This window comes from Phlebotomus papatasi, chromosome 2 (assembly GCF_024763615.1).
Source record: "Phlebotomus papatasi isolate M1 chromosome 2, Ppap_2.1, whole genome shotgun sequence".
In the NCBI taxonomy this organism is placed as follows: domain Eukaryota; kingdom Metazoa; phylum Arthropoda; class Insecta; order Diptera; family Psychodidae; genus Phlebotomus; species Phlebotomus papatasi.
This window is the reverse complement of record NC_077223.1, coordinates 73,223,555-73,247,344: the sequence shown is the minus strand read 5'-3', so window position 1 is coordinate 73,247,344 and position 23,790 is coordinate 73,223,555. Positions and strand designations below refer to the sequence as shown.

General features: G+C 37.0%; 1 protein-coding gene across 3 annotated transcripts; it reads left to right on the top strand.

Annotated features, from left to right (window-relative positions):
* Window positions 1–4,668: 4,668 nt before the first annotated feature.
* On the top strand, window positions 4,669–23,437 carry LOC129804320 (tyrosine-protein kinase transmembrane receptor Ror2). Of its 3 annotated transcripts, none has more exons than XM_055851508.1 (5): window positions 4,669–5,161; window positions 5,221–5,500; window positions 11,920–12,162; window positions 15,506–16,675; window positions 22,508–23,437. In XM_055851508.1, the coding sequence occupies exons 1-5, from the start codon at window positions 4,904–4,906 to the stop codon at window positions 22,531–22,533; spliced, it is 1,977 nt and encodes a 658-aa protein (XP_055707483.1). In that variant the 5' UTR covers window positions 4,669–4,903; the 3' UTR covers window positions 22,534–23,437. The 3 variants fall into 3 exon arrangements, with proteins under 3 accessions (XP_055707483.1, XP_055707481.1, XP_055707484.1); XM_055851506.1 differs by having other exon boundaries at window positions 22,412–23,437; XM_055851509.1 differs by having other exon boundaries at window positions 22,832–23,211.
* The last annotated feature ends 353 nt before the right edge of the window (window positions 23,438–23,790 follow it).

Sequence of the window (23,790 nt, the reverse complement as noted above, 5' to 3'; positions counted from 1 at the left end):
CCTCCAATCATTGTTCATAATGTGGAACAAATCTCAACACTCACAGCACTTTTGAATTCAAGTGCATCTAACGATTTTTCGTTGAAGACATTGGGTAATAACCAAATTAAAATTCAGGTGAACTCTATCGAGTCGTACAGAAACGTTCTCAAGAGATTGAGAGAAAAAGAAATTCCTTTGCATTCATATCAATATAAAGCTGACAAGCCCTTCCGTGTTGTGTTGAGGCATATGCACTCTTCAGCTGATGTGGAGGAAATAAAAGAGGAACTTGCTTCCAAGGGCCATATTGTGCGGGATATATGGAACACGAAGCATCGAATTTCAAAGAGACCGTTACCTATGTTTAATATTAACCTTGCTCCTAAAAGCAATAATAGTGAAATTTATAAAATTGACGTCTTATTGCACATGAAAATTAAATTTGAAGCTCCAAAACCAAAACGCGAAGTTCCCCAATGTACCCGTTGTCAATCTTACAATCATACCAAGTCATACTGCAATAGAGATCCTAAATGTGTTAAGTGTACAGGACTCCATTTATCTAAGGATTGCCCCAGGAAAGAAAGGGATAATAATGTTCAATGCACTAACTGTCAGGAAAATCACCCAGCAAATTACAAGGGATGCAGAATCTATAAGCAAATCCAGAGCAAAATGTTTCCCTCTCTCCGTGGAAGGCTCCAAACAAGACGCGAGCGGTTGGATCCTCCCCCGAATCATATCGTACCCGGCGCCTCCTCTGAGTCTGGACGTGTTGATCCTCGGTTTTCATATGCTGATGTGGCTCGTCGAGAGAATCAGATAAACCAACAGGCCAGCCGTGCCTCACAGCAGGTTCCAGCTCAAGGTGTATCGCCCTCTGAGGATATGAAGGAGCTCAAGTCAATGATGAAAGATCTGATGTCTCAAGTGAGTAGCATGTTAAATGTTATCAACCTTCTTGTCTCGAAGATTAAGTAATGATGGAACTACTAAAAATTGTATGTTGGAATGCCAATGGTCTATGTAGACACATAGACGAGCTCAAAGCCTTTGTTGCTTTAAACAAGGTTGATTTGTTACTAATATCTGAGACTCACTTCACCCAAAAAAGTTATATAAAAATACCTAGATATAAAATATACTTTTCCAATCATCCAAGTGGTAGGGGGCATGGTGGTTCTGCAATCATTATTCGAGATAATTTGCGACACAGTGAAATTCCGCACATATCTGAAACTCATCTACAAGCCACAAATATCCAATTAGATGATTTTATTGGTAAAATTGTGATATCTGCAGTTTACTTCCCACCTAGGCATAACAATAAAGAAGCTCACTTTTCTCACTTGTTCTCTGTATTGGGACCAAGATTTATTGTGGGTGGTGACTTCAACTCGAAGCACACTGAATGGGGGTCGCGACTGGTTACCTCTAAGGGACGAGAACTGCTAAAATCTATTAGAAACAATGACCTAAAGATTCTTTCAACGGGTGAGCCAACCTATTGGCCCACTGATACAAATAAAATTCCTGATGTCATAGATTTCTTTGTGACTAAAGGTATAGATGTCCGCCGCTCTGTTGTAACCACAACTGCAGAATTATCCTCAGACCACTCTCCTGTCTCTCTGTCTTTATTCGCGGATATCCAGAAGACGATAAAAAATCCTTCTCTGCATAGTCGGAGAACGGATTGGGCTGAATTCAGACGTAGGATTGATGAGTGCTTAATGATGAGCGTTCCTTTGAGGGAGCCTATCGAGTTGGAGTCCGCAGTCGAGAGATTCTCTCATGATATACGGGAGGCGGCTTGGGCATCAACTCCAGACTCTGGAGAGTCTACTATAAAGCTTTCGGTTCCACCCAATATTAGGGACAAGATTGCCGAAAAAAGACATCTCAGAAAACGTTGGCAGCAGTTTAGATCACCTGATATCAAAATGGCCCTTAATAAATGCAGTAGAGAACTTAAAATATTGTTGTCTGATCTGAGAGAGAATTCCCTTCGGGAATATCTCTCGGAGCTCACACCTGGCAGGGATTCGGACTACAGCCTGTGGAAGGCGACCAAGAGAATAACAAGACCCATTGTGCCAGTTCCCCCTATTAAGAGTCCTGCTGGTGATTGGGCGAGAGATCCTCAGGAGAAGGCTGAAGTCTTTTCTAGCCATCTCGCGCAAGTCTTCCAACCGTGGCCGAGTCTAGGTTGTACTGGGGGTGATGACGAGGATGACATGACTCAGTTCTTGGAGTGCCCGCATCAGATGTGCTTGCCTGTGAAGCCATTTACGATTCAGGAAATTGAAGAGACTATCCAGAGTTTGAATCCAAAAAAGGCACCCGGTTTCGACCTTATAACAGCAAAGATTCTTCGTGAGCTTCCCTATAAGGGTATTCTTTTTCTCAGGCTTGTGTTCAATGCCATGCTCCGTTTGGAGTATTTCCCTGTGCAGTTTAAGGTTGCTCAAGTCGCCATGTGCCCTAAACCGGGAAAACCTTTGGAGCACTGTTCGTCTTATCGACCCATCAGCTTGCTCCCAGTGCTGTCTAAAGTTTTTGAGAGACTTCTGATGCTAAGACTGGATCCCATAGTATCTAAACAACACCTGATCCCCGATCACCAATTTGGTTTTAGGCGGCACCATTCAACAATAGAGCAGGTACATCGCGTCGTTGACCACGTTGCGGGTGCAATGGAGGGAGGAAAGTATTGCTCTGCTGTCTTCCTTGATGTGCAACAGGCCTTTGACAAGGTTTGGCACGAGGGTCTTTTGTATAAACTAAAATCATGTCTCCCACATCAGCTCTTCTCGATCTTGAAATCCTATCTTGAGGATAGAACATTCTTTGTTAAATTTGAAGATGTTACGTCTGACTTGTGTCCCGTTATGTCGGGGGTGCCTCAGGGAAGTGTCCTGGCTCCACTACTCTACGCTATCTACACAGCGGATTTACCAGTGGTTGAAAACGTGATCGTGGCCACATATGCAGACGATACCCTTCTCATGTCCTCACACAGTGATCCTTGCATTGCCTCTCGGAGACTTCAATTGGGGCTTTTGGCTTTAGAACCATGGCTCAGGAGGTGGAAAGTGAGAGTCTCCGAAGCCAAATCTAGTCATATCACATTTACAACAAAAAATCAGAACTGTCCACCTGTCTCATTACATGGCGAAGTCCTACCCATTCACAAGGATGTCAAATATCTGGGTATGCATTTAGATAGGCGCTTGACTTGGCAAAAGCACATATTTTCAAAGCGCTGCCAATTGAGCCTCAAACTTCGTAAGATGTTTTGGATGCTGGGAAGAAGATCCAATTTGTCCCTTGAAAGCAAAGTACTACTGTACAAAGTCATGTTAAAACCCATATGGACATATGGTATTCAGTTGTGGGGCTCTGCGTCTCACTCAAACATTGAAATCATCCAAAGATTCCAGAACAAAGTTCTGCGTATCATAGTGGACGCCCCCTGGTATGTTCCCAACGAACTTATCAGACATGATCTTCAGGTACCTTCTGTACAGGAGGAGATCTGTAGGCTCAGGGAAACCTATGGACAAAGATTGGTGGCTCATCCAAATAGCCTGGCAAGGGAGTTACTGGGTCCACGTGCCCCCACAAGGTTCAAGCGATCTCGCTTCCCTATTCTGTGATATGACCAGCTGTGATATTTACATTTTTTTTTTCTTTTCATTTATGTTTTTTTATATTGTGAGTAAATCCATACCAAGTTTACCTTGTAAAAAATTATAATGTGGAATTAGTCATTGGGCTTAATTTCCCCTCATGCCATATTGTCATATTTAAACAAAACATTTGCTGAATGTATCTTATACAGATTGCAATAAATTAGGAGTTATAAAAAGAAAAAAATGTGTTGAAATATTTACTTTAGGTGTCAATTATTATTGAAAATCGTTATAAGTAAAATTAAGGAAAATACTTAAAATACCCAAAAATGAATTCTTGAAGTTGATCGAGGAATCTTTTCAATGTGGATTTTTTTTAATACTCTTCCGATTCTTCTGTTCACATTAAAAAAGTAACGTTGATAACAGAGGCACCAATTTACTCAAGCATATTTTCTATTTGTAGTTTACTGAAGAAATTTATTGAAAAATACAAAAATTATTAAAATTGTTTTACAGTGAAAACTACTAATGTGTAATGTTGTAATTATTCATTATAATGAGTTACTATTAGGGCCTTGACAAACCTGAGGATTAGCCGAGAGACGGCTCAGCGTATTTACATTCAAATTAATGGTTAAACCACATTTCAATCATTTTCCACTAAGCAGTCACTGAACTAAGTCCTATGTGTGTCAAGGACTTTACGGTTTAGTTTTTTCCAGTTTTTTTAGTCATGACGATTTTTTGTCTATATTCTCTAACGAGGATTTAAAATATTTAAATCTCCATATTGATTGGTAAAAAAAATTAGAGATAAAAAATATGTATATTATTTTAAAAAAAAAAACAAAAAAATATTTGTTTTAAATATTTTTATCCATTTACCTATTCAATAGCTAATTAAATTTAATTCTACCCTGGCCTTTGTAGCGTTTGTAGATTGACAGATTATTCGTGTACGTGTACACCTCATCATAAAAGGAAAGAATAACTTTCCCTTGTAGTGGACCATAATCGAGCAATCCGCGAATTCACATTGGCTTTTTCCTCGCCAGCCGCCAAATGTCAGTGACAGTCGCGTAATTTCTGCACAGCCAAAATACTCGGGAGTTTTGGCCAATTCTCGCACTCTGCACCAGCTCGCGATGCCGGAAGGTGGCACGGAGTAGTTGAGGAGTCGTGTGGCGTGGATATCCGGGCAGAAAATCGGGGCGTTGTGCGGAAAAAAGGAGCGGTTCTGGAGCATTGTTTGCCAATCGATTTTTTGTCGTGAGCTCAAAGAAATGATAAACAGTGCAAAGTTTTGTGTTATTGTGGTCCTCCTGGGAATTAGGGAGCTGCCCACAGTGGCTGAGGAGGATTACGAAGAGGGCTACTGTGCTCCTTACAATGGCAAGGTGTGCAAATCCTTCATAGGCAGCAGACAAGTATGGTACAGCCGGGAGGATCCCACTGGAGGATGGGAAAATGAGAAAATCACCACAGGATTGTGGGAGGAGATGATCTCCGAACTTCCAACGACCTGTCGGTCAGCTGCTGAGGTAATGCCTATTGAATTAGCCTAAAGAGCAATATCCTGAATGCGTCTGAACTCTTCCAGAAACTCCTCTGCGCCTACGCCTTTCCACAATGCGTTGTGGAAGATGGGTCCACTATAAAGTTGCCCCTGTGCTATGAGGATTGCGTGGCAACGCATTTGCAGTTCTGCTACAATGACTGGGTGCTAATTGAGGAGAAGAAGCTGAAGAAGCACTATTTCAAGTCTCGAGGGCATTTCAGGCTGCCGGTTTGTGAAGAACTGCCTAGGTACGACAAAGATTCCAAACCACTCACCTGCTCCTATGTCGGCCTCACAGAGATGAACATCAATGAAATCACCTGTGAGTATTTTACTTAGCTAATTGCATCATTTTCTGAGTTTCCAGGAAGAAAGTTCTTTAATTCCAATCACTTGAGAAATCCTTGATGTTTTGTCATTTTTCAAAGATTTTTTTTTAAAACAAGCCTACTGCGATTTATCAACATCCCTTGTTTACTCAGCTTAGCTCACAGCTGCTCCAAACCAAAGTTTTAAGAGTACACTCGGCATAAAATATATAAACACACTTATTTTTAGAATTATAAATAGAGATGTTTCAGTTTAGTTTTTTGGTTTAGAAATTGCAATAAGTTTTTAAAATCGCCTTTCACGATTGTTTTATCAAATTTATTACAGTCCAGTTAAAAAATCCTAATTTGATAGTGATTTTTAATTATTATTATTATTACTTTATTTAATCACAAAAATAGCGTCATTCCTTTTACAATTCTGAAAATAAAAAAAATAAAAACAGAAGAAAAGGAACATAAAAATAGAGAATGACAAGAATTCAAAATTAAGAATGTTTAAGAAAAAAATTAATTCCTTCTAGGATACAGCCTGAAGATAGAAATTACGAATAGCAGCCGCATAAATACGGCAATCACTCGGAAGAGAATTAAACAGAATGACGCATTTTACAAAAAATGACCGGTAGAGGCAGTCATCTTGAACTAAGCCTATAGAAAAATATTTGTCCGCAAATATTTTCTCAAACATGGTTAAATTTTAATGTGGCATTATAGTGCTATTTTAATGAAAAATAAAAAGGGCATGGCGCAAACCTTTCTCCTGAATATTTTTTTAATACAGATTTGTTCCCATGTGCTCCAGCATTATCGACTTTTCTTTTGTATTGGTTACCTATCTCGACTGTTTTTCACTGTCATCGCGGTGTTGTAAAACCAGTAGGAACAGGAACCAATACACAAAAGTAGATGAAATTAGCTCGACGCGATTTTTTAAGGCTCGGGCACACCTTTTAGATCAAGAAAATTTCATGAAGTCGAATTTCGGATCCCTTTCTTTCTCACATGTTTTGCATAAGCCTATCTCATTCTCTCGTACTCTTCTTCTTCTCACTGAGAGAAATCCGAAAAAGTTAAAATAACATTCCGGAAATGTTAATTTTACCCTGCAGTATTGATCCGATATCTGTGTAAATATTACCCTTTTTAGGTGTATTGAGGGTTAAAGTGACCCTTTTTCATGTCAATTTTACCCTTAAAAAGGTGTAAAATTAACATTTAAAAATGTTAATATATTTTTACACCTAAAAAGTGTTAAAGTTATGAGGAAAAAAAGTTAATCGCACCCTCGTTTTTTTCTCAGTGTCTCTTAAACATCACTCCAAATTAAATTTAGCTCAATCGAATTTAGTATGCGAAAGAATGAGACAGTCATATGCAAAACATGTGAGAAAGAAAGGGTTTCGAATTTCGACTTCATGAAATTTTCCTGATATGAAAGGTGTACTGGAGCCATTACCCCCAAAATTCAACTCAGAATCGAATCGAAGTATTTCTAAGTTGCAAAGACCCCGATTTGCAAGCACTTTAAAATCACTTGTAACGAATCTCAGCTACCATAAGCTTTGGGCTTATCACTGATCATTTTCTATTTTAAATAGTCTGAATTCAGAAGGCTAATAAAAGAAGAAAAAAGTTTTTTTTGATATCAGTTAATAAACATTAAAGATAGTGTCCGATCCATTTGGATATACTAAGGGTCGGGGTACAGTGGCTTGGAATAAAGACGGATGGGACCAAGCGTTAGGGCCTTGATAAACCTGAGGATCAACCCAGAGACGGCTTAGTGTAATTATATTAGAAACAATAATCAAACTACATTTCCAACATTTTCCACTAAGCCGTCTCTCGGCTTAAATGGTAAGTGTGTCTAGGGCATTAGAAATGTCTCTATCTTAGGTACAAAATATGCTAAAATTTTATCGAAATCGCTTCATAAACACCTAAAATGCAGTCAGGTCAAGACATTTTTGATTATATTATAGCTCAGGTCAGGGAACATCGAAGGAAGAGTGCGACAAAACGTTGGAAAGGTCTTGACGTCAGTTACAATAGATTTTTCAATTAATCGAGCCTTCGATTAATTGATTAATAAAATTGGAGTGTCAGAAGGGTTGTAGTTGTAGCAATCTACGAGAGCTTTTCAAAACACCAAATTTCTTCAAATTCTGATAATTAGAACTGGAGATTATGGTTATTTGAAATTTCAATTTTTGACCCCTTGTAGCTGGTGTCAGGGGGGTCGGGGGACCCAATTTTTTTAATCGAAAGCTTTTAGGCCGAGCTATAACATACTAAAATTTGAGATCGATGGATACCATATATCGACGGCCCCATTCCATACTATGTTAAGTTGACTTAGCCTTTTATTACTCCGAGAGATATGTTGTTCCCGGGACAGAGATCTACAACTGGTAAAAATTTGGTGGTCATCCGACGTCCGGTAACGATATATTCAATTTTTCCGAAAAAAAATTACACAGGCAGCATAGGAAATTGCCAACTTCAAATGTCTCTCTTGAAAATTCTGACATAGCATAGTATGGAATGGAAGCGTCGATATGGGCTCAAGTCACTGAGAAAACAAAATTTCGGGTTTTCCAAAATAGCGGAAGGGAGGGGGAGGTGGGGAGGTGTGTCTAACATCACCAACTTCTAGCCACCCATCGACATTTAACCTTTGCCGAAAACCGCTTGTCGATATCTCTGTTCTGTATCCAGAAGTGCTTATACGACGAACAGAACGGGACGTCCATGAAAATTGATTTTCCAAACATGTAGAGTAGATCCAAAATTTGGGCAAATAGTCATGGATGTTGACTGACGAGGTCGGATTTCATCTGTGATCACAAAAGCAGAGATTCTAACGGCGTTATCACACTTGCACATTAAAATTTTAATGTGATTCACATTAATTGTCGCTTGTGAGCGTCCAAATATGTTATTTGTGTCTTTGAGTCACTTAATATTTGGGGTTTTTCTATTTATTGATAAAGAAGTGGACTTAGCCTGCAAAAATAAGTTTAAATTTACCTAAAGCATAAATATTTTTCACATTAAAAAATTAAAGAGAAAATCGCATTAATTTTTCGCATTAATGCTATAAATCAATTTATATCAAATTTTGCGGGCCAATTCTACCTTTTTATCAACAAATAGATCAAATTTTGAATAAAAAATGATTCAAACACATAAATTACACATTTAGACTCTCACCAGCGGCAATTAATGTGAATCATATTAAAATTTTAATGTGTAAGTGTGATAACACAGTATAGAAACTCAGATAAATTGCTAAAATCAATCAGAATTCAAAGTCCTGAGTTTCAGGACCTAAATAGTCTGAGGCTGATCTTCTAGAATATTTAGCCTATAAAATTTGGCAGTAAAGGAAATCTATGTAAAGGACTTGTAATCGATGATCCTATGCCCTCAATGCATGACAGTTTGGCATAAATCTTTACTGTCAAATTTTAATTTAAAAGGGGATCAATCTGAGTCTATTTGAGCTGTAACGTAGGAAATTTTTTCGTCGTGTGTCTCGGGAGAGTGTCTCGGATTAAAAGAAAATGGTATGTTGTATAGGGTGAATGGTTTAGAATCTATGGTTAATTTTATATTTTTTAGCAAGTAAATGCTGAATTAAATAGACAGTAATAGATATCCAATTTTATCTAGCTGTTCTTGTAAACTATGAACTTCAAATTTCAGGAAGATTAAAAAAAAACATTTAGATTTTAGACAATAAAAATTTCATGTCAATTCAGAAATAAAAACAAATTGAAAACACAAATAAAAGTTTTTAGTGGCAATGCAATTATTTCCACAACTGTTATTCCAAAGTTTTGTATTAGGTGAGATTCTTAACAATCTCACCTACTATAATCCTAACAAAATTTCATGTCGTCCGATCGACCTCAAATTTGGCCAAAATGTGTTTCAGCACTTCCTGATCACGAATATATATGTGGCTAATTTACGTTCCCGGCCGGCCGGCCGGCCGGCCGGCCGCTCTTTGCAGCTTAATAGCTCCTAAACTAAAAAAGATATCGACTTGCGGTTTTCGGCAAAGGTTATATATCGGGTGAAAATTGCAACTTGGTGCATTGACCCCCCACCCCTCCTTCCGCCATTTTGAAGACCCCCCTTTTTTTGTTTTCTCAATAGCTCCGCCCCTATGGCATTCAGCGGACTCAAATTTTAGTATGTTATAGCTGGGCCTTAGAGCTTTCCATCAATACCAAACTTAAGGTCCCCCGACCCCCCTGACCCGAGCTATAAGGGTCCAAAAAAAATTTCTTAAAATGGCCATAGCTCCGGTTCTAATTGTCAGAATTTAAAAAGTGAGGGCTTTTTGGAAAGCTCTCGTGAAATGCCACTTCCCCTTCTAACATCGCAAGTTCATAAAACCACCGCTAGGGGCGCTTTTTTTAAAAAGAAAATTTTTAAATCTTAAAAGTTAAATAACTCAAAAATTCCATTGTGCATCGGGCTGAAAATTTAGTATGTTGTAGCCGTTGATTATACCTATCAAACAAAAAAAAACCTTAAGTCGATCCATAACCCCTGACCCGAGCTATAAGGGGTCAAAGTTCAAACATTGACCGGCCTCTATCTCCGGTTCTAATTAACATAGCGACCTAAATTTTACCTTTTTGGTTTCGTCTCGATGAGCACTTTCAGATGGAAGTTCAAAAAGTCACCACAGGTGGCGCTGTGATAGCGTCAAAATTCATCGCAATTCAAAGTCACTTTTCTCAAAAACAGCATTGTGCAAGTTAATGAAATTTTAGTATGTTGTAGTCCAGTCTAGGACGTTTCCAAAATGGTGCGTATGCGCGCTGTGGTTAAAACAGAACCGGAGATATGAGGGGTCAAAGTTCACGAAATTCAAAAAATCATATCTCCGGTTCTATGTGACCGATTTTGATGAATGAGGGCTTAAACGAAAGATCTCACCAAATGCTACAACTTTCTAGAATGTTTGAACTTCGTGGGACCAACACCAGGGGCGCCACAGTCGAAAAACCAATTTCAATATCACATAACCTCAATTATCTCGACTGTCGCTGAACCGATTTTGATGATTACTTCAACATAATTGTAGAGCACATTTGTCTCTACATTTCGTCCATACATCATTTTCCGCTCAGACTACGCTATCACTCCGATTTTGCCGTTTAAGTGTGAAAAAATTGATTTTTCCAATAATAACGCTTTGAAATCACTCAGATGCCAATTTGACTGCCTCTACTCCACCAAGACACTTAAAATAGGGGTTTAAATGGAAAGTCCCGCAAAATACAACAATTCTTTGATTTAGTTGAAGTTCAACAAATGAACACTTGGGGCACTCTGGATGAAAAAACGAGTTAAGAAACAAAAAACCTCGCTTATCTTGGCTTCTGAGTAATCGATGAGTTCAAGTTCTACGGCAAAATTATAGAGAACATTCTGGTCTACATTTCACCCATATAACACTTTTCTGTCAGTTCATCCAAATCCTTGACATTTTGGTTTAAATACAAAACTTGTATAATTTCACGAATTTGATTCAAGATAACTGAATGGCGTCTCCCTACTTCAGCATCAAATCGAATTTGCATGCACTCCGAGTTAGCTCACGTTAAGAATCTCACCTACATAAGCCGGTTAGGATTATCTGTCCCTTTAGTTCTGAATGGGATAAAATAACGTATTCGGGATATTCGGGAATAAATTATTGAGACAGATTTATCATTGAATGGCCAATTATTCACATAAATTAGTCCAGAGAACATAAATTCAGCAGCAATGGAATTTTCTGCATCGACAATCTCTGAAATTCCTTGCATTGTTCTGCACAGCAATATCTTACCAATGACTATTTGCTAAAATTTCCCTGGACAACATCCAAATTTATATTCTAGTTTTAGGGAGAAAATGTTAATTATTTCCACATGGTTTTTCTGAACATTTAATTTTCCTGAAAAGCAAAAAAGAACACCAAGCATTTTTTTTCGACAATTTGCATCTGGACAATTTGTTTAAATGGTTTAAATTGACCCACATAAATTGTTACTCTTTTGATTTCATTTTGGCATCATTTTCTTTTTGGTCAAATAAAAAATTCTGGGGAATGCACAAGAGATTTATTGCTGAGGGTGGCAAAAATTCAATTAATTTTGCCTCACTTGAATTACTTCCAAGTCAGCGCTTTTGGGAAAATTGCCGCGCTTGGGAGGCCGAAAAGTTGTTGCACTCTTCAAGTGGAAATGTTAATGGGAAAATTTCTCCTGGAAATTCATCGTTTGAAAATGAAAAGTTCATACTGCACAAACTCTTTCTCTCTTCGGGGAGAAGAAAATTGTCCATCTGTTTGCAATTGAGAAGAAAATATGTTGAACTTTGTGGAACTTGTGACTGTTTGCAGATGATTGTCGCATGAGAAATGGTCGGTACTACTTGGGCACTGTGAATGTGACTCAAGCGGGAATTCCGTGTCAACATTGGGACTCTCAATCGCCTCATACTCACATTCAGCCACCAAATGTGTTTCCTGAGGTGAGAAATGCAGAGAATTTCTGTCGCAATGCCGGAGGAAGTGAACCGTATCCCTGGTGTTACACTAGTGATCCATCCACCAGATGGTCCTACTGCGACGTTCCTCTTTGCCGTGAGTATACCCTAATTTTTTTTTAAACAATTTTAATGCTTTTGTAGCTTTTTTTAACACTTGAATTGACTTGGATTAACTTATGTAATTTAGTATCTATTTACTTAAGAAATTTACAACGATTTTTCAAGTATCAAATTTTCCGATTAAATATAACCGATTTATAAATCACTTAAAATTATCATTTAAAATATTTTCGGAATATAATACAATTGATTTTCAGATAAAAATTGGTTATCGGTTTATAATCGATTGGAATTGGTTCAGATTTATCAGATATACCAAGACTTTTTCAATGAATTCAAATATGTTTCCAATGGGTTGAGAAATACGGTCTCTAGATAAATTTTAAAATTCGGAAAATTGTTATAATAAAAACCAGGGTTTTGAAGGAGAAGTGAAGACGTGGAGGGAAATGTGGTGCATATTAATGATGCCGAAGCCGATTTATGGGGAGTCCCCTGAAGATTTCATGTCTTTATCTCTAACCGTTTGGCCTCTAAGCGTGGTAACGGACAACCAGCGTGATGTCATTTCTCAGAAATCCTCTGTAATGTGAAGTTGAAAACGGTGCCAACCAATTTCCCAAACGCCAAAATTCCGAACCCCAAAATCTTAAAAGCCAAAATCCCGAATGATCAAAATCCTGAACGAAATTATACGAAGGATAGTATGTAGAATAATTTCGTAAAAAAATCTTCAGCAAGCATTTACCTTCAGCAAGCACGGGTGCAATCGTGGAAACTTTCGAAGAATTCGGTATTTTGGCCCTTTCGCATTTTTGTAGGTCAAGATTTTAGCGTTCCGGATTTTCGCTTTCGAGATTTAAAATTTTCGGGATTTTGACCCATTCGGGATTTTGTTTTTTTTTTTGATTCTGTCGTTCGAAATTTTGGCTTTCAGGTTTTTCACGTTCGTGATCTTAGTCCTTTCGAGATTTTAGGTCTTTCAGGATTTTAACCCTTTTGGAATTTTATCGCTTTCGGAATTTTAACCCTATTGGAATTTTGACTTTCAAGATTTTGACGTTCGGGATTTTGGCTTTCGCATTTTGGCTTTCAGGATTTTATTCCTTTCTGGATTTTGGCTTTCGGGATTTTACCTCTTCGTGATTTTGGCTTTCGGGATTTTAACGTTCGAAATCTTGCCTTTCGCGTTTTGACTTTCACGATTTTATCCCTTTCTGGATTTTGGTTTTCGGGATTTTATCCCTTTCTGCATTTTGGCTTTCGGGATTTTGGCTTTCGCGTTTTGGCTTTCAGGATTTTATCCCTTTCTGGATTTTGGCTTTCAGGATTTTAGCTCTTTCGGGATTTTGGCTTTCGGGATTTTGACGTTCGGGATCTTGGCTTGCGAGATTTTAGCTCTTTCGGGATTTTGGCTTTCAGAATTTTATCCCTTTCTGGATTTTGGCTTTCAAGATTTTAGCTCTTTCGGGATTTTGGCTTTCGGAATTTTTACGTTCGGGATTTTGGCTTTCGCGTTTTGGCTTTCAGGATTGTATTCCCTTCTGGATTTTTTTTCGGCATTTTAACCCTATCGGAATTTTGGCTTACGAGATTTTGATGTTCGGGATTTTGGCTTTCACGTTTTGGCATTCGGGATTTTACCCCTTTCTGGATTTTAGCTTTCGGGATTTTGGATTTCGAGATTTTGGCTTTCTCGTTTTGGCTTTCAGTATTTTATCCATTTCTGAATTTTGGCTTTCGGGATGATCGGGACCCATTTGGAAAAGTCGTCCTTAGAAGGTGAAAGGCGGAAATTTTAGAAAGTGAAAAAATCGAGGGATTATATCGACTCTCTCTCTGTCTCCTCGTAGTTTGAGCAATCCAATATCGCGACGTGTTTTCAAGAAATCCCAAAAATATGGTTTTGGAGGAAGGATTGAAAAATGATGGTCATGTCATATTAGTTGCCCTTCGATCAAATAATAGTAAGTTTTCTGGGGGTTCCATGTATTCATATACAACCATTTGGCTTGTAGGCCTAACAGCAACCGGATGGATCCTTTGGCACGGCTAGTGTAACCCTAGGAGCCCTAAAAGCTTCCTTATTAACAAAATAGGCCATTCACCATGAACTATGAATGGTAATTACAGGTAAAAATTACCTGGATTATAAAGGGGTAATTAAAGGCTCCGCTAATTCCCTATCATGTTCATAAGTATTGGCTTATTACTTATGTTGAGGCGGTTTCAAAAGCAGGCCGGGCCCTGAGACTATTCGGTCTATTGTACCCAAAAGTATTGGCTTACTTGTCATGCTAACGCGTATGCGTAGCCCTCCCGAAGTATAGGACTTAAGTGTAAAAATTTGGGGGTGGAATCTGTTATAAATATTTCATTACGCCGAGCCACTTTTTTAGGCAAATTTGTCTCAATACCGGTAATTTATTAATTCATTATCGGTTGGAATTGAAGCAACCGGTTTGGAAATTGCTTTAAAGTAACTTACCTTTGAATTTGAAAAAGTCAAAATGGCGAATTTTCTGGTATAAATGTCTATCTATGGACGAATTGTCTACCTGAACTAGTTCCAAAATAGATCCCTAAATTAAAGAAATCATTAAAGCCCTTTCAAAATCAGTTTTAGAGGATCAGAAGGATATTATGGGTACAGAAAAAAAGTCTGGAGATATCACTTTAGGGGGGGGGTCAGCGGTCATGGGCAGTCACTAGCTCCTATTGTTTGGCCTCCAGACGAATGAAAAATTAAAAAATAAAATTAATTGCAGTTACAATTTTTGTAAAATTATACTTTTTTTTCAAGTATTCTAAAAAAATTGCACTTCTGCAATTTGAGTGGCATCTTGATCACTTTTCGTTTATTACAGAATTAGAGAGTTTTGTGAACTATCAGAATACGGTTTTATCTTCAAAAGTTTGTACTTTGTAAAAGAAATGCCACTAAAATCGCGGAAGTGCGAAATCATAGCTACAATGTGCCTTATGTGCAATGAAGCTTGCAATACTTCAATGTATTTGTGATAAAACTTTCTTATGCTTTGCAAAGCTCTGAAGCTTTCCTCAGCAGAAATATTACTCACACTTTTTTTTTCTTTTTATAATTTTATCTTTTCTATTTTACATTTCTCGGAATTTTTTTGTCTATGACGTTTTGGTTAGAAATTCAATTTGTAAAATTAGAAAATAATAATTATTGGTATTTCAGGTTTAAGTGAGGTGGTTCTGTTCTTGAATTGAATTTTTTTTTGCTAACCAAAAACGTTTATTTATTTTTTTTTTTTGTAAAATTAAACACTGCTCTTTTCGCTTTTCTTTTGCAAAATGCAAAGAGATTTTTTTCGCGGAGATAAAAAAATATGATCGCTTGCTTTCTCTAGCCAATTCAACGGATGACTTCACCAAAGTGGACTCATCTCAGATCTCCATGGAGACTTTCTTTACACCTTCCATGATTTTTCTGCTGTCCGGCATTGGCTTTGTGGGCATTGTAATCCTGCATCTGCTAGTGCTGCTTGCGTATCGCATTGTAAAGCATAAGCACAATCGCCAGGCAGCTGGCCAAAGTGGCTACAATCAGGCAGCTACGCATGATTCCCAGAATATTGATCTCAACAAATTGCCAAGTAATTCGGCATATCATCAAACGAGCGCACAGCTAAATCCGATCCTGGAGAAGCTGGAGTATCCGAGAAATAATATAATTTATATTAAGGATTTGGGTCAGGGAGCTTTTGGGAGGGTATTTCAGGCAAAGGCACCGGGCTTGATTGCTGGGGAAGAGTTTACGTTGGTAGCTGTGAAGATGCTAAAAGATGACGCTAGTCAGGATCTTCAGGTGGACTTTGAGAGGGAAGCATGCCTCCTGGCAGAATTTGATCATCCAAATATTGTCAAATTGCTGGGAGTTTGTGCTCTGGGGCGTCCAATGTGCCTCCTGTTTGAGTTCATGGCACGCGGGGATCTCAATGAATTCCTCCGTTCGTGCTCTCCCTATGTCCTCCAGACGCGCATGGAGACAGCTAGGACAGAACTGAGTTTGGGGGATTTATTGAGTACAGCTCAACAAATTGCTGCTGGAATGGTGTATTTGTCCGAGAGGAAATTTGTTCATCGGGATTTGGCCACAAGAAATTGCCTAATAGATGATCATATGATTGTCAAAATAGCCGACTTTGGCCTCTCGCACAAGATTTACCTGCAGGATTACTACAAGGGCAGCGAAAATGATGCAATACCCATTCGCTGGATGCCCTTGGAGAGTATTCTGTACAACAAATACACCATTGAATCGGATGTCTGGGCCTTTGGGGTTTGTCTGTGGGAGATTTTCTCATTTGCTCTGCAGCCCTACTATGGGATGACCCATGAGGAAGTGGTGAAGTACGTCAAGGAGGGCAATATGCTGGCCTGTCCGGAAAATACTCCACTTGCAGTGTACAATCTTATGAGGAAGTGCTGGAGTAAAAAACCATCAGATCGACCAAGCTTCCATTTTCTCTATCAATCGCTGGAGCAAATTAGGGCGGATTATGAGAACAAAACACTCCGTTAGGATTAGTGAAAAATCGATGGAAGAGAGGAGTGATCCTTTTTTTTTTAAAAAACTGAGTGATTTTTTTCTTATTTAATTAATTTTAAAATTTTACAGAAGATAAATAATTGTGCTAAAAATGGTTTTATTTACGAAAAAAGGGGCGTGGCTAAAAAATCGCCTAAATGTCATCTGCAAAGAATTCTAAAAATACTGCCTGACATTTCAATTATCAAAAACATAAATAATCATTTTCTGGAACAAATAATTACCTTCGAGAAAAGGTCAAAAATATTGCCAAAAACTCGTAAAGAACATAAATATTCACGGAATATTTAGGCATTTGCATTTGACAAGTTTTAAAAGCAATGAAGTTGGAGGGTTTCTCTCATTATTAATTTCTCAGAGAGTAATGAGGTAAGATGTGGTAATTCGGTATCGTGTTTATTATGGAATTTTGGGATTTTCTCAGTGTTTCAAATAGTCAAAGAGGAAAAGAAAACCACGAAGAAGTACACTCAGTCCCGGCATTATGTACTTCGGGATTATGCACCTAACGGAATTATGCACATGCAATCATGCAAGTTTGCCTACCATTAGGAGTTAATTTATGAAATCATTTTTGAAATACGCCTGAATGTAGAACTATGTTTCGACGCAGGAAATTTGAAAACATTGTGCTTCTTTTGCAGAATAAAACCTTAATTAATTTTATTAAGGTAAAATTTTTAAATATTCCAATCATTTTTTGAAGAAATCTTGCTAAAAAGTACTGTTAATGCATTTCTATTAAACAGTTGAATCTTTTTTGTTTTGCCTACTTTTACTCCGCGCGAAATCCATTCTACAGCCGAATTATTCGAAAGAAAACCCCTGCGAGTATGCAAATTTTCTCGATCCATAATGCCATTTCGCGCATTTTTTTCGGTCCCAAAAATGTGCATAATCCCGGGACTGAGTGTACAAGACTTTACATTCGAAAGTATACTTCTTCGTTGTTTTTTCCTTTTTCCATCTAAAACTGTTAGGAAATCTCAAAGTTCCAAATTAGACAAGATTTCAGATTACCCCATGTTACCCTATTCTTCAAAAAAAAAAACTAGTCACTTTCTCAAAAATACTAGAAAAGCGCTGAAAAACAAATTCGGTAGACTTTGCAAAATAAGATTGTACAAAAAAGCAACAAAAAATCTGAACAAAATCGGTCCATAAATACAAATAATAAAAGAAAGATTTTATATGAAAAAAATATGTAGGGGAAAGTCGTCTGCCTTCAAACGAAAAATGGAGTTCCAAATTTAAGATTTTTTTCTGAAGAATCCACAAAATGGATTTTATTTTCTATTACACCAAAAAATTCTCTTGTTCATTCGGCGTATATGATTACCTCATTTAGCACTTGCAAGTCCTCAGTTTTTCCTTCTGAGGAAATTAAAAAAGTGATGTCGATTTGTATGAAGGCAGCTGGCATAGTCTGCCTTCAAACGCGAGGCAGCTGCCTTTAAATGTTTTTTTTTTCACTGAGAATATTGAATCAATAAAACTAAATGGGCTATGATTAGATTGAAGCCTAACGCACTCACTAAAATCATCACTGCAGTCAAAAGACATTAAACAATAACTTTTCTTCACATTTTTCTGAAGCACTGTTTTGCACATGAAAATTTGGAAGAAAAAGCCATTGAAGTTGAAAATTGTCAACTTGAAACATCCCGGCCGGAGCAAGAAAGCAGCTTATAAGTATTTGTATGACGTTCGATAGAGAAAAGTAGGAGTTCGATTTCACATGTTTTGATGTATGGAAAGATAGGATTTAAAGGCACACGACATTAGCATTTAAAGGCTGCTGCAGGGTGATATTTTCAAATTTTTGCCACCCACAAAAATTGTGTCATCTGAACCAAAATGTATTAACAGAAATATTAAGCCTGATTAACCTTCTATGTGTCACAATGGAAGATTTATTTGTAAAATGATTTTTACTATGAAAAATCACATGATTTGTGGAACATCAAAATTACAGTTTAGAGCTCATTTTCATTTTTTTTTGATCTAGCATCTAGGAAATAGGAGCTAGGCTCTCCATTTTTTGATGATTTGTGAGGATGATGGATATCTACCTAATAGTTAATAGAATATAATTTATGCTTTTGAGAACAACGAAAAAATCGCAACATTTGAAGGTTGCTGCATTTAAAGGCAGACGACTTTCCCCTAACCGTCGTTGCGGGTGACTTTACACTCTGCTGTTCGTGAGACTTTCATTCACTGAGAAAAAAAAGAGACTGCGATTAACTTTTTTCCGTCATAACTTTAACACTTTTTGGGTGTAAAAATATATCAACATTTTTTAATGTTAATTTTTTACCTTTTAAGGGTAAAATAAACATGAAAGAAGGGTACCTTTAACCCATAATACACATAAAAAGAGTAATATTTACACCATTATCGGATCAATACTACAGGGCAAAATTAACATTTCCGGAATGCTATTTTAACTTTTTCGGATTTCTCTCAGTGTTAATTCTCTCTCTTGACTTCATCCGTTTACTTTTACCAGTCCTGCTTCCGTGTCTCACAGACCTCTTCAACTTTGCTATCACATCTTCTTCCTTCCCACTTACCTGGAAGAAAGCTGTGGTGGTTCCTATCCCTAAGGTGCCTGCCCCCGCTTCTGCCTCTGATTTTAGACCCATTAGTATTCTGCCTGCGCTGTCGAAGCCTCTCGAGATTATTCTTCTGGACCAGATGACTGCACACCTGGAACGTAATAACCTCCTGTGTGATTTTCAGTCTGGGTTTCGTAAGAATCACAGTACTGTCTCGGCTCTCCTTAGGGTCAATCATGACATTGCATTGGCTTTGGATGGAGCCATGTTTAGCATTCTGGTCCTTTTGGACTTCTCTAAAGCTTTTGACAGCATTTCGCACTCGTTGCTTTGCAACAAACTTCAGAGTCTTTTTGGATTTTCTACGGTCTCTATCCGCCTTTTAAAATCCTACCTTGCTTCCAGATCACAGATTGTAAGAGCTGGCGAATCGGTCTCATCTCCTTTGGACCTTACTCATGGTGTTCCTCAGGGCACTATTTTAGGACCCATCCTCTTCTCGCTTTTCATAAATGATCTCCCGCAAGTACTTAGGTATTGCGCTTATCATTTGTACGCAGATGATCTGCAAATTTATTGTTCCGGGGATCCGTCGAATTCGTCCTACGTGTTCGATGCGGTGAATGATGATCTGGAGAGAATCTCTCTTTGGGCTCACAATAATGGTCTTCTGCTGAATGCTAAGAAGTCTCAGGCACTGTTAGTGCATTCGAGGGGTAGAAACCCTACCCCTTTTCCACTTTTCCTCTCGGACGAAGTAATTCCTCTCTCCTCCAGAGTGAAAAACCTCGGTGTTATCTTTAATGATACACTTACTTGGTCCGATCACGTAGCTGAGATTTGTCGCAAGGTTTTTCTTACGCTGCGTACATTGCGACGATATCAATCTCTTACTCCAAGGGAAACCAGATTGCTTTTAGTTAGAGCGCTAATTGTTCCATTTTTCACCTATGGGTGTGAACTGTTCTTCAGAGCACATTGTGAGGTCCAGGATCGTCTGAGACTGGCGTTCAATTCATGTTTGCGTTATGTCTTCGGACTTCGCAAATATGATCACATCTCCGGATATGTTGACTCCGTACTCGGTCTTCCACTGCCCGGTTATCTCGATACCCGTGTGGTGGATTTCATCTCCAGAATTCTTTCAACTGGTAGGCCGCGGTACCTCGCTGAGCTTGTGGTGGCTGGATCATCTTCAAGGTCTTCGTGTCTCCGTGTGCCTGGTTCAGGGAGTCGTAATTTTCGCAACTCCATTTTTGTGGAGGGTGTTATTCTTTGGAATGCTCTGCCCAGAGAGCGAAAGAGGGGGCTTATCCTGAGTCATGTGGCCTCCATTAACGCCTCGTCCTAGCTTTATGTGTAGGGCCATTTTCTGTACAGAGGACAGTTTGTCCTAATAGTTTTTAATAAATTGAATTGAATTGAATTGAATTAATTCTAGCACATATTGATAGTGTTCGCCGATCCGGCCTACCATGTCAAAGTATATAGGGGTATATGTTATGTACCAAATAAGGTACAATGATCATCAAAAGGATCCTTGTAGTTTCAGTAATAGTCAATGAAATGCTAATATAGGTATTTTGTCAAAAAACGGCTCCGTGAAAAAGTTATCTGAAGGTGCAATACCACAATCGATTTCAGAGTAGTAAATTGCACAAATCTATTCAAAATTTATCTGGCTAGAATAATCCACTTAGATTTTGTTCATTATTTTTATTAAAATACTTTTTTTTCGCTATTATGTTCCTAAAAACGCATGATTTATGTTATAAAATTGCATTTAATGCATTTAATGGTCTTTCTAAAGCGTTATTATAGAAGTATTTGGCTAAAAATTATACAATTTTTTGGTAATTTAAGATAAAATGATCGAGATCTACAAGATGGTATGATTGCCATTTTGATTTGACTTTTCTGTCCGCCATTTTGAATAATTGTCAAAACAAAAATCTCATCCTATTATTGTGCTGAAATTTTAGTATGGTCTAGCTGATGTCAAGACCTTTTCAGAACATATATAAAATACGACCTAGGTCAAGCGATTGTCTGGATACAGGGGCTCCAAGTTCAAAATTTTGACATTTTCATGAATACAGAACTACGGGGAGCTTCTATTATCGAAACCATCACAAAAGAGACAGCGCTATCGTTAGACGATGAGATCTAACAAACAAAGAAAAAGAAAAGTAATGTTTTTGTTTATAATTCCATCCATATATCTTTAAGAGGTTTCAAATGATGATAAAATTACTTTTGGACTTTGTAACTTCGGGAATTTCGTTACAACTTGGATTTTCGAGGTTAAGCCAAATATAACCTCAAATTTTGAAACTACCATCTTTAGCAAACAGAAGAAGAATGAACGAAATCTGCTGTTTAAGGTTCTACAATGTTTTTTTTTATTTAAAATTTCAACTTTATTTGATCTAAAGAACTTTTTTATAATTATTTTTCAAAATAAAATTTTTTTAACTGATTATTAAAAGAATAAAAACATACTTTCTGCAAATTCATTCACTGAGAGAAAAAAGAGGGTGCGATTAACTTTTGTTCCTAGAAACTTCAACACTTTTTAGGTCTAAAAATATATCAACATTTTTAATGTTAATTTTACACTTTTTTAAGGGTAAAATTAACATGAAAAGGGTAACTTTAACCCCTAATTCACCTAAAAAGAGTAATATTTACACCGATTTTGGATCAATACTGCAGGGAAAAATAAGCATTTCCGGAGTGTTATTTTTTCGGATTTCTCTCAATGTTAAAATCGATCAATCTATCAGTTTTTATTATCCTTCTTTAATTTTGCAAATCTTTTGTGTTAAACCGAAATAGGGGAAATTGCCCCTTCTTCGTACGATCCCAAGCTTTGTAAAGACTAAATTTTTCCTTTCTCAATAAATATGATTAATCGCACCGATATTTTAAAAACTAGGGAAAATTGTCCTGTTTTGAAAATATATTGCGGAGTCAGTATTTAGTATTCAGAAACATAGGAAAAATTTTGTCATTATGAAGCTTGAAATCGTACGAAGCATGGGCACTTTCCTCTAATTTGACATTTTTCCATTAAAAAAAATCACTCATACTTGGATTAATCCTCTCTTTCCTGTACGGTTACTTATGAATAAATCTTTTAGAGAGTGTCACAAGTAAAAGGAAAGAACAAAAATACGTATTTAAATGAAAAAAAAAGAAGTATTAAATAATTTCCATTCTTTCAACTTTATCACTAGGAAAATGCAACTCAGGAAGCATTTAAAACGAAAGCAACATTTTGCGACATAATTCATTTCCATCCATGAAATCATTCACTTTAGAACTTAAGTTGGCAATCTGTCCTTAAGCATTATTCACACGCCATTAAATTATTTAATTGCATGAAATATTTCAGTTCAATTGTGTTCTATGATTGGCTGGAGCTTGAAAACTTTCAAAGTTTTAGCCAATCGGAGGATGCGATGAAGATAAAAAAAAATCCAATGTCATTAAATATTTAATTAAATGTCGGTTATGCTTTTTACCATAATTTACAGAGACTAATAATTTATTTTATATAGCTATATGATGAATAAAAACTCCAAGACCAAATAATGCCAAAAGAAAATTTTACCAGCAAAGGTTAACTTTGTAAAAAAAAAATGAAAAATACTTATAAAATTGTAAAAATCAGAGAAAGAATCTCAAAGTTTTAACGCAATATTCCTTGTTTAGTTTTTTAAACGAAAATTGTAAATAAGTGTAATGGAAACCCAATCTCTTTATTAGAGTATTGATGGAAAGGCATATAGGACTAAAAAAACAATCTAATTAATTAAAGGTGTGACTTGATATTTTATAAATAGTAATTATACCACGAGAAAAAAGACATTGTGTCGCTGTTGTATTCAGTGTATATTTATTCCACCGAAAAAAAAGAATATTTCAATTGCGTACTGTTTATTGCCCTCTATATTTAATAATCCCTTATCACTTTGCTATAACTCTTCATTAACCTTACTCTTTCTATGAAAAAAAAAAATATATTTAAAAAAAAACGTGTAAGTAAGAAGTGTGTTAAGCTCTTTTGAGATGCAAAAGTCAACAAAGGAGCTGTCAAAAAGATGAATCTCTGTAAAGAACTGATGAAATGTCGAAATAAAACATCAACTTTTAGATAGCGAAAATTTCTATTTCTTGTGCTATACAGAAAATTGATTTTTAGCGTGTTGATTTGATGCAGTCTTTCTTGTGTTTTCCTGGGATTTGGTTGTCATCTTAATACCAGTAGCGGTACTGGGGATAGATGTAAGTGTTGGGGACGAAGGTGTTGGGGTAGTAGTTGTGCACTGGAAGGGAATAGACTGAAGTAAAAAAGAGAAGGTTTGTTTGAGAATCTCCAAAAAATAAAAGATATTTCAGGAGATAAAAATTTCTATAAATAGAAAAATATGGATTGTGTAGAGACTGGGGCAAAAAGTCACAAATCGAAAAATTCAATATCTTCCAAAGTAAAAAAGATAGCGGCTCAAATTTTTTT

Excerpts from the sequence above, each read along its gene's own strand:
- LOC129804320 (XM_055851506.1), top strand. The coding sequence starts at position 4,904 with ATGATAAACAGTGCAAAGTTTTGTGTTATTGTGGTCCTCCTGGGAATT. Across the intron at positions 5,162-5,220 it reads CCTGTCGGTCAGCTGCTGAG|AAACTCCTCTGCGCCTACGC; the intron begins GTAATGCCTATT and ends GAACTCTTCCAG. Across the intron at positions 12,163-15,505 it reads CTGCGACGTTCCTCTTTGCC|CCAATTCAACGGATGACTTC; the intron begins GTGAGTATACCC and ends TGCTTTCTCTAG.